At 35.0% G+C, this 11,573-nt stretch overlaps 1 protein-coding gene across 1 annotated transcript; it reads left to right on the plus strand.

The window, feature by feature from the left end:
• Positions 1 to 768: 768 nt before the first annotated feature.
• LOC145616616 (RAF-like serine/threonine-protein kinase 20) lies at positions 769 to 10,193 on the plus strand. The gene is made up of 10 exons (XM_081671369.1): positions 769 to 901; positions 1,040 to 4,240; positions 4,342 to 4,428; positions 5,051 to 5,203; positions 5,368 to 5,531; positions 5,668 to 5,815; positions 7,865 to 7,987; positions 8,071 to 8,158; positions 9,486 to 9,660; positions 9,757 to 10,193. The coding sequence occupies exons 2-10, from the start codon at positions 1,541 to 1,543 to the stop codon at positions 9,776 to 9,778; spliced, it is 3,660 nt and encodes a 1,219-aa protein (XP_081527495.1). The 5' UTR covers positions 769 to 901; positions 1,040 to 1,540; the 3' UTR covers positions 9,779 to 10,193.
• The last annotated feature ends 1,380 nt before the right edge of the window (positions 10,194 to 11,573 follow it).

Raw genomic sequence — 11,573 nt, forward strand, 5'->3', positions numbered from 1 at the left:
GTCAATTTGTCATCTAGTCGAATATTTGTCCAAACTCATTGAAATTTAATGCGGAAGTTGTTAACTCAAAATTTTCCTTTTAGAACAAATATTAACATAATAGGACTTATCATACTTGAAAGCAAAACTATAACCTTTGTTTAATTTGCCTTGAACCATACTTATCTAGACATTGTTATGTTTATCCATTTTCACTTACTCTTGGAAAATTAGTTATGATAACTTTAAATTACAGTTAACAATATAGATAAAGTATGGTGAAAACAAATATATAAAATACATAAAATTAGGTTACGCTAAGATGTTATCTACTAACATATGGATACTACGAGTATAAATTAACGCAATCAATATTAGACACATTAATTGTCGGATCATATTTTAGATAATGAATTATTTCCAAAATAAAAAATCTCTAAGAAACCTAGAGAGTTAGGGGCCAATGGACAATAGTTAAGTGTCTTGAAAAGGAATGATAATGGCGGCAAAAAAGCCATACTCCCTTCATTATTATTATTATTTTATTTTTTTTTCATTTCATCAATCCTTAAATTTAAATTTTATTTTTAATTTATTAATTCCCCTTTTTAGTCCAACAAATGTCACTTTCACCGCGTTTGTCCCCCTTAAAATTTTTAATTTTCTTTTCACCAAAACAATTTTCTCTTAATTCTAATTTTTATTTATAATAATTCATAATTTCTCCCAAAAAACCTTAAATTTTGATATTTTTATGCAATTATTAATAAATAGAAAAAACAACTATACAAAAAAGCCTTTTTCCTTTCTCCCTCCTCTTTCACTTTCTCTCTCTTCCCCCCCTCTCTCTCTGCCCCGGTGTTGATGCCGCCAAAATCTCGACAATGTCGCCGTCCGATGACTTCATTTGATCATTTCAATCGTAAGCTACGCTTTTTTCCCTTTTTCTCTCTTTTTTTTCATCAATTTCATTTTTTTTTGATTAATGTTTTTTTTTTCTCTTTTTTTAATTGGGTGATCTAATTCGAATTTCGAATTTCAAATTTCTGTTCAATTTCAGGTAAAGTACAAAAACAATTTCAATTTATGATCGGTTGAAATTTTGATTTCTCTCATGATTAGTGAGAGAGAGAGAGGTAGTAATTTTTGTTGATCTTGTTATGATTTTTAATTAATCGTTTGAATTTGAGCGAATTTTGGATTTGATGATGATAAGAGAAATTGGGTATTTTTGTTTTGTAGTTATTATATATTGATTATTAGGTTTGATTTTAATGTTGTATATAGATATTAAAATCTTTGAGTATACTTTTGTTACTAGGTGAATAATTGGTGGGTTGATTTCTGGGTAGCATATTATATATACTGGGGTAGTTGTTTATATATATTTATCTATATATATATATATATATATATAGTAGTATATAAATATTATTTATTGGATTGGTGAAAGAGGAAGCGAAAATTGGATTCGAGTATGAGGTTTTGAGGATTGAATTGGGTTGGTGTTGTGGAGTTTGAAGGGGGCAGTTGTTTAGTTGATCAATTTTTGGGTGTAGATATGAGGGGAAATGTGCATGTACCCTTGGATCAAGGGTTTGAAAATGAGTCTACTATAGGTGTTGCGAATAGCAGATTACGAGGGGGAAATACTGTAAATACTAGTAATTATGTGTCTGTACAGACGGGAGAGGAATTCTCTTCTGAGTTTATTCGTGATCGTTTAACTCCGAAGGTGGTTCCTCCTGGGTTACCGATGGTTCAGAATCAAGAGATAAGGGGTGGATTTAACAATGAGCATGATCGTCAAATGGGTTATGAAGATCTTGCTAGAATTCTTGGAATTCGTAGAGTGGATTCTGAATGTAGTTCTGAGGTGTCTGAGTTTGCCTCTGCTCAAGGGTGTCCTCAAGAGGTTGATCATTGGACTCGTGCTGAAAGAAGATGTCACATAGATGACAGTGCTAGTGGCCAAGGGGTATGGGAGGACACTGGTGTTTTGAATTTTGATCAAGGTAATCTTGGAGCAAGAGTACCACCCATTACTATTCCTCACTCTCCTTGTTCATACAACCCTAACGATGTAGGGTCCTCTGATGGCTCTCAACCTGGCAAATTGAGGATTCTCTGCAGTTTTGGTGGTAAAATTTTGCCCAGGCCAGTTGATGGGAAACTTAGATATGTAGGGGGAGAGACACGCATGATTTCTATTAAGAAGAATATCTCATGGGAAGAACTTATAAATAAGACTTCTGGCATATGCAATCAACCACATAGTATCAAATACCAGCTACCAGGTGAAGATCTTGATGCACTTATATCAGTGTCTTCCAATGAGGATCTCCAAAATATGATGGAGGAATATCAGGGGATTGAAAGGTCTTGTGGATCTCAAAGACTTCGAATTTTTCTGATCCCTGCAAGTGAAACTGAAATTCGCAGTTCAGGCACTTTACCGCAGGCCAGTCCTGATTATGAATATGTTGTTGCTGTCAATGGTATAGTGGATTGTAGCCCCCGGAAAGCTTCTGGTGAGCAACTAATCATTGAATCAAACAAATCAGGTGCTACATTAGACCGTATTCCGAGTTTTTGTGGTGATTCACCTTCATCTGTTCATCGTGTGGAAATCAAGGATGGTTCTACCTCCTCACAAGGGGCACATGTTACAAAGGATTTCTTCAACAGTACCAGGTCACCTGTTCAGTCTCCTTCTACCAGACCAGCTCAGCCTGGTAACGCGAAGAGTGGTGGCGTGCAATGGTATGAGGATAGCTTATGGAAACACAGTGGCGAAAGCAATAGTTCATTTGTTCAAACCCAACTACCATCTGATAGTGTATCTGGCAAACCAAGTGTTCCTGGACAAAATATTATTCCTGAAGCACAATTGAGAAGCGGAGATTTTATCATTCCTGTAACTGATGGTAACCAGAATCATAATGGCGGTCAACCATCTCTGGCTTCAGGAAGAGCTGCTCATCATGAGAGGTATATGTCACAAGTTGATTCTAGAGCCTTCATGCTGGGATCAGCTGACTCAATGGACTCTTATCATGGTATGATTCATGCATATTCAGATTCCCAGCTGCAACAGTATGGGGAGAAGTCCTCATATTGTTCGCAAGAGGGAATAAGCCCATCTTCTGCATTGCACTTTGCTAATCCTGCAACATCATCCCAAGCATTTTCTTCTCCCCTTCAAGAAAAGGTCTTACCATTGCAAGAGGATGTCCATAATGTCAAGCCTGAAGTACAGAATCAGCTGATGGATCTGGAACCTACTGAGTCCCGTAAAAGAGATGATCTCCCAATTCCACATTATTCAAAGCCTCTGGTCTGCAATCCATATATTGAAGGCACTAGCAATATTGTAAATGATAAGTACCATATGGGCGCTGAAGATCAAGGTATTCAGAATCCACTTATGCAGAATCCTTATAATTCTAATCCTGTAGGTCTCCAGATGACAAACAGGGTTTTAAGCTCTGAAACCCAGTTTCACCAGGGTACAACTGATCAAAATGTGTTCCTTAGTAACCCTGTGGAGAACAAGCTGGTGAATGGTAGCTGTTTTCATATTAGTGCTGATGCACAAGTGCCTCAAGTACACCATCAAGTGCCAATGTCCACCTGTGATGCAATTACAGCATCAGAGGGTATTCCCAAGCGCCAGCCTGATTGTCAACCGGAAAGCACTTCATCTGTTATTGTCAATATCCATGAAGATGGCGAGGCTAATCATAGTAATTTTACCGGAGAATTTACTGGTGAAGCTCTAGGGAGATCTTCGAGCACTATACTGCAGTCTTATGGTCATAATCAAGAGATTGATCTGCTTTCTGGTTTGTCAGATGATTCGTTTTTGTGTCTTGGAAATAAGGCTGTTGCATCCCCATCTGCAGTTCGTAATGTTGACTTTCAATTTGACATGAATTCAACAAAAGTGGCTGCTTATGGAGGGGAGAATGTTTTCCAGCCTGACAATAGCCATCCAACTGAGAGGTTTGAGAAGCTGGAACACCGTAATGGCAATGGCGTGAAATTGTCTTATGACATTGGTCGAGTAGAACCCTTGAATATGCATAAGCAAAATCACCTTGAGCCTCTGGTTGTTATTGGAGATGCTTGCAATTATATGCCCAAAGAAGTTGCTTTTCCCTCTGTACCTCCTCCTGCAGTGGATGTTTTCTCTAATGTTAGCTCAGAAGAGCCAAGTATGGTGGATGGAGATGGCATTGGCACAGAACATAACTCTGAGGTACCAAATCGTTATACAGTTTGTCATATCTAATTATCCTTATTTTTTTATTTTTTTATTTTTTTTTTAACTGGAGTTGACTGAAATATTTGCATACCTAGGATTCTAAAACTGCTGGCTTACATAAGGATGACTCTGTCATTGATGCTGTGATGGCTGAAATAGAAGCTGGGCTCTACGGATTGCAGGTGTTCTATTTTTGTCTTGCCTTGACTTATTATGTTCTTGTTGAGGTTTACTTTTGTAATAAGATATTGGGCTTGTTTGGTAAATGGCTTTTCATTGGCTTTTTGGTTGGCTTTTGGCTTTTTCATTTGGTCAAACATCCAAAATTTGTGTTTGGTAAATGGCTTTTTCAGCCAGCTGAAAAGCTAGCTTTTAAGCCAAAATGAAAAAGCTACTTGGAGTAGCTTTTGGCTTTTGGCTACCTAAGTTACTAATAACATCAAACAGCCAATTTTACCAAACATGTTTTTAGACTAATAAAAAGTCAAACAGCCAACAAAAAAGCCAATACAAACAGCCAGTCAAACCAGCCAATCAAACCAGCCGACAGCCAACAGCCAACAGCCAACAGCCAATTGCCAAACAAGGCCATTGTTTGGAAGCCATTCCCTCTTGGTTTGAATATCACATGAACTTGCTTGCTCATTTTATATATTCATCCTGTTTTGGTTTTTGCTTAGTGTTGCTGTACTACTACACTTTCTTTTTAACTACATATATACTGGGTAAAAGTTACTGAATGCATGCAAGTAGTTCTGCCTCTTTTGTAAACTGTTTGATTGATAGATTATAGTTGATACACAGATCATTAAGAATGCTGATCTTGAAGAATTGAGAGAATTAGGATCTGGTACTTATGGGACTGTTTATCATGGAAAATGGAGAGGATCAGATGTTGCTATCAAGAGAATTAAAAAGAGTTGCTTTTCAGGAAGATCATCTGAGCAAGAGCGGTTGGTAAGTTTATTTGTAATAAACTCAACTTTTATTCACAATAAATATGTTAGGGAAGGCAATAAAATGCAAGGGAATATTTTGGTACAAATTCTATTAACGTAGACATTATAGTGTTTTGTGGCTGTAACTAATATGTATGAATCGTTCATTTTCATTTTTGTCAGACCAGGGACTTTTGGAGAGAAGCACAAATACTTTCAAAACTTCATCATCCAAATGTAGTTGCATTCTATGGGGTAGTTCCTGATGGCGCTGGAGGTACCTTGGCAACTGTGACAGAGTTCATGGTAAATGGTTCACTCAGGAATGTCCTAGTCAAGAAGGACCGGTAATTTCTGAATTCAATTGCTGTGCTCCAATTATACACATATAAATACAATACTTGTAACATGACTCCCTCTCTCTGTTTCTCTTTTTATTTTATTGTATTTTATTTTTTTGGTGTTCGGAAACCTGGTTGACAGATCTCTTGATCGTCGGAGAAAACTCATTATTGCCATGGATGCAGCTTTTGGGATGGAATACCTGCATTCAAAAAATATTGTTCATTTTGATCTAAAATGTGACAATTTGCTTGTGAACATGAGGGACCCACAACGACCTATTTGTAAGGTACACAGTCTGCACTATGTATATGATCTGTTTTATATCAAAAAAATATAGCTGTTTCAAGTATTGCTGTTAGTAGAGCACATTACAGAATACACTGAGCATGTTTCTGAATAATTGAGTTGTATGAACTTTCAAATGAAATCAATTTTTTTGTTAACCTTGGATATTGGAAAGGAGAGCCTTTATCTAATGTATTTTAAATTTGACTAATTATGTTATTTTAAATGTACTCTCTCTCTCTCTCTCTCTCTCTCTCTCTCTCTCTCTCTCTCTCTCTCTCTCTCTCTCTCTCTCTCTAGGCTATGGTTATTCTTAAGGGAGAACTTTTTTTATGTGGATGTTAGCGGGAAGCATTTATACTAACTATAAAACAGAGGCTAGGACTGGTTAATTCATCAAGACCTTGTAAAAATGAACCTATCCAAATAACCTAACACATACCTAACCGTATCTGAAACTTGAATTGTAACTGTTCAACTCCAATTATTATTATCGTTGAAATTGTTTAATTTCCTCCGTTCCTTAATCTTCTACCTACTTGGCTTTTGGATAGTCTCCAATGTGCATTTTTTACTATAAATATCTTAAACTATGTTCTTATGAAAATTTTGAAAAGTATATATCTTGAAATTTTAATCTAAGACAAATCTTATAAGATCTCACACGCTATTTTTTTTTTCTTGTATAGAAGTAATGTGATACGGTCATTTAAAAAAAAAAAGTTTTTGATTACATGGGTAGTAAGTAGGTAGAACATTCAGGAATGGAGTGTAGATTCGTTAGCTACACTACTTGAACTGACTTGACTCATTAGGAAAAACGGACTTGACCAAAACGGACATTGGAACATGAACTTAACCCGAATTGAGCAATCAGCAATTCAAATTTAACCTCAATTTTACTTTACATTTGCTTGCTTTGCAAAGCTAATGGTGAGTCATGTTCACATGCTTATCTTAATTGTCATTTGATAATTGATATTGTTATTTTTGGAGAAGATTTTGACGGTGTATGATGAGGCTTGGGTAAATTCTAATGTATAGGAATGGTAATACGTTTTGCGGATTTGGTGGATAGGAGAAGAAGTTGCTTGGGTTAATACTGTGGTGGCTATTTTGTGGAGCATCTGGCTATAGTGGAATTAATGAAAATTTGATGGCAGTGTTGTGGGATAAACACATTGTTAGCTTCTTTATGGGCTAAGGCAGCTGGATTTTTGGGTGTGTTTTTTAGGGGAGATACCAAAATGGCTAATCTGTAGTTTTTGTCCTTTTACGATCTAAGGATACCTTGTCTTCTTAATGTGCTTTAGTTTTTGCATTATTAATAAATAATTTTTTTTTTTAAAAACCCTCTCTTCTCTGCTCTCTCACCCTCCCTCTCGTCTGCATTTGTGATTGGTGGTTAAAAGTGTCTATACAAGGTCAAGTGTCGGGTATTGATCCATACCTGTACGCTTTCTATTTTATGTCGACATAGGTGTGGCAGCAAATATGCCAAGTGGCAGTGACATAAATTGTTGGTGAACATATTATGTTTGGTTGCAGACGCCAAACGATTAATTGCTAACACGACAACACCATGTCTTTCAGAAAAAGGAAGTGAAAGAAAGGGATAAATGAGGAGAGTGTAATTTTTCTGTGCTCTATAAGGCCTGCATGTGAAGCATTTTTAATATATATCACCTTGGAGCGCATTTTTATCTGAAATGATGTCACTGCTAAAACAATATATATACTAATGGTTCTGGTTTAGAAACATGTTCATATTCACAATGTTGGTAGGTTGGAATGACCCGCATAATAAATCTGTATACAAACAACCTTGTGCACACAGCATCCAAAGATTGATCATGATCATACAAAGTAAAGACAACTATTCGATGAACAAAGTTTCAATCAAAAGATGGTGGGTGGGGGATTCAGGGGAGTTGTTTTTAATGTGTAGAATCTGACTTTTTTGGTGTTGGGAATATTGGATAGTCCCTGAATGTTACTCCATTAATTTTCTTTGGAAATTCCAACTGTGTACTAATTAACAATTCTGTAGGTTGGGGATTTTGGATTGTCAAGGATCAAGCGTAATACATTGGTTTCTGGTGGTGTTCGGGGAACACTTCCATGGATGGCACCAGAATTGTTGAATGGCAGCAGCACCAAGGTTTCTGAGAAGGTTTGAGGAACACTTTTTTTTTTCCCTTCCTGTAATTTCTGTAATTCAAGCTAAATTGATGAGAATATTATGGGCATTGGCAGGTTGATGTCTTCTCCTTTGGCATTGCAATGTGGGAGATCTTGACTGGCGAGGAGCCCTATGCAAACATGCACTGTGGTGCAATCATAGGTAAACAATTTCTGGCTAGAGATTAATATTAATTAATTTCTGATTCAGTTTTCATGTATTTACACCATTTTAGGGCTGAATTCCAAGTCTTATCAGTTCAAAGTTTTCTATAACTTTATTACATATGAAAAGAACTGGAGTACACCTAGAACTAACCTATGAAAAGGCTTATTTTCCTTTGGAGATCTCCTCATATGTATTTATATGGACATTTTGTCCCTTGATTAATGCACTTGTTTGAATTCCCCACTCAATAAAGAAATAAAAAAAAAGTTCAATTTTTTTTTTTTCCTTTTCATTTTAGCAGATGTGGCTACCTGATGTACATTATGACTAAGTGGGGGCATCAAGTGCACTAATAAGTTTGTCTGTGTCTTATTACTTCCATCCTCGTATCAGCAAAACCAAACCTTTGTAACGTCCCTGGCTTCTTCTAGCCTCATTTGTTTAAGGCATATATCTGTCTATACCTAATGACTTAGTGTCCAAATTGCTATTAAAGCATCTTCATTTCCTATGCATGCTCATTGCGGAGAGCTATTGGCAATCTGCCTCAAAAGAGAGGTCCTGCATTGCTTTGAAGGCAGCATGCCTTTTGTCATTCAGTTATTGTGGAGCTAGATTAAGTCATTTCTTGAAATTGGTTTAAGTTTTAATAGTAATTGATTATAATAATTATATAATAAATATTAAAATTTAATAATAATAATAATAATTATTTAACTATTTAAATGACTTTAGGAAATTGAATTAACTGGCTTGGGGTGTTCAAACTAGAAATTGCAACATCATGGGGTGGGGCGAAGAAAATAGGAAACCTATATAGAGGATAAATGAGATAACTTCTTTTGATGTTTGAAAAGTGTGCCTAATGTTATCAAATAGATTATTAGTTATTTCATTGCCTAGATGCTACTTCTTCATTCCACTTCATATGTTACTTTTCCCATCATTTCCTTTTTACGATTAGTTGAAAGGAATAAGATAAGTAGAGGCTAACTTCTGTTTGGAAATGGTAGGTTAGAAGACAAGCTACTGAACCCTTAAAGTGAGACATATTAGAAAATAACAACTTGTTGAATCATGCTGTTGTTTTACTGGAGATGGAAGGACACAATTGAGAGGCACATGATAGTATGTAGACATATTTGCTTATTGAGAAACTAGTATTCTAATACGAGAGTTTAGCTTAGCGTTTATTGGCAAATATTTGATATGTTTTATTTTTGATTTCTTTTTGTTTCAAGTTGTTATTTTCTTCGTCATTTTACTTGCTCCAATTTTGTGGTTGATACTTGTGGGGCCTGCTTGGTGAAATTCAATGCAGGAGGTATTTTAAAGAACACTCTCCGACCACCAATTCCAGAGCACTGTGACCCTGAGTGGAGGACTTTGATGGAACAATGTTGGTCAATTGAGCCTGATGCAAGACCTACATTTACAGAGGTTACAAATAGGCTACGTTCTATGTCTGCAGCTCTTCCATCAAAGGAACATACAAGGTAAGAGGAAAAAATGCATTTAAAATGTTTTCTTCGTCAATTGATTGATTATATTATCTCATTAAGTAATTCTAACATTTCTTCGACATATTTCAGAACTCTCTCAGGTAGAGGATAGATCCGGCGAATCAAGCAGGGAAAACTTTTGTCTCTTCACTTTTTGTTGACGCTGTAATTTTCCTACCAATTTTTCTTTTGTGCATATTTCTGTGACTTCTGTTTAGGCAATATTTTTTCATTCTTTTGATATAAGATCACAGTATATAGCCGGGCTTATGCCGTACAATGGTTGGTCTACCATGAAATTTTTGCTGAACAAAAATATCTGTATATAAACCTTATACGGAGTAAGCTCTAATGAGTTCGTTGAGTTGAGATAATGATCAATGGTGGCATTATATAATAGCTAATGTATGCCCTTTATATAAATCAGTGTAATTTACTACTTCTTGGCCCGATAATTTTTGTACTACAGCTATGGAATTGAAATACAGCAATTCTAACGTTAAGATTTTATACATTTCTTTTTTCCACTTCTTTAAATTTTTCTGAAGGATTTTAAAGTGGTTTCACAATATTTTATCAAATTTTGCTTTGTGCCTTCACTTAAAAAATCTCAATATAATACTCCTTAACAGTTTTTTTAGAGGTTTCTTTTAGCCTCCTTGTAGTTTTAGAGGAGTACTCTTTAACGGTGACATAATCATTAAATTAAGGGTATAATGTAGAACACCGAGTCAATAAACACATTAAATATAAAAGACGAGCTGATATGTTGAACCAATTAATGCTCAATGCACATGTTACACTGTTGATAAATTATACTCGTATTTTACTACCTCCGTCCCTTTTGATAGTCCCTTATGGACATTTTTCACGGGAATTAATAAACACAAATAAGAATAGTTAAAGTACATTGAAAAAGTAAATTGACAATGGGTATGCAAAAAAGTAGAGAGAGAAAGTAATAAAAGTATATGAGAAAACAAAATTTACATGGGAAAGTTTAACTTGCACAAATATTGTTGCAAATTAGAGGAAATTTTAGTAAAAATTTAATATTAATGGTTGTTGGAAAAAGCAAATGGGGTGAACATTTTAGGACTAAAATTTGTCCATAAGGGACTATCAAAACGGGACGGAGGGAGTATTAAAGATTATGAAAAGCTAATTTAGTATTCCCTCGTCCCTGAAAGAACGACCCATTTGGCCTAATTTTAGTCCCAAAAAGAATGATCCATTTGCATTAAAACACCCACCAATTTGCAACAATATTTGTGCAAAATTAGCTTCCTATATAAAATTTTGATTTTCTATGTAATTTTATTACTTTCTCTATTTTTTACAAACTCCATGTAAATTTATATTTTCAATATATACTTTTACTTCTTTTTATTTAACTTTCTTTATACCCGCGTAATCAACTCAAATGGGTCGTTCTTTCGGAAATGGAGGGAGTAATATATATTGAGACCAATTGTGTGTAAAATAGTACGGAGTACTTCGGTATAAAATATTTAATCTTTTTAAATACCTATATTTCTTTCTTGAGGAATTTTTAAATACTTATATTTTTAAAAAGTGTTCCAAATGAAAGATTTGAACACACTTCTCAAGCTTTAACACCACATGCCTGACCATTAAGATATAGTGTACTTATTTTCATTTTTACAAACAAAATGTCGTAATTTAGTAAATGACAATATGATGAAAAAAAATGAAATTAAGAAAAGACCGAATTGTGAATTAAACGTATTATTGCAAATTTTATGTAACAATTAGGGGCATAACCAGTACCCAAATAGACAAATACGATTATATGAGTACTAGTGTTGCAATTAAAAAACAAATTTAAAAAAATTTAAAATGACCAACAAAACCAAGTTTGTCCTTTCCATTAATTAATTACAAAT

Source organism: Chenopodium album, chromosome 26 (genome assembly GCF_948465745.1).
Source record: "Chenopodium album chromosome 26, dcCheAlbu1.1, whole genome shotgun sequence".
Classification (NCBI taxonomy): domain Eukaryota; kingdom Viridiplantae; phylum Streptophyta; class Magnoliopsida; order Caryophyllales; family Amaranthaceae; genus Chenopodium; species Chenopodium album.

What these genes read in the sequence shown, in the direction of transcription:
- LOC145616616 (XM_081671369.1), top strand. Translation starts at nt 1,541, where the DNA reads ATGAGGGGAAATGTGCATGTACCCTTGGATCAAGGGTTTGAAAATGAG. An exon ending in CATCTGAGCAAGAGCGGTTG is followed by an intron (nt 5,204 to 5,367) that starts GTAAGTTTATTT and finishes CATTTTTGTCAG; the next exon opens with ACCAGGGACTTTTGGAGAGA. An exon ending in GTCCTAGTCAAGAAGGACCG is followed by an intron (nt 5,532 to 5,667) that starts GTAATTTCTGAA and finishes CCTGGTTGACAG; the next exon opens with ATCTCTTGATCGTCGGAGAA.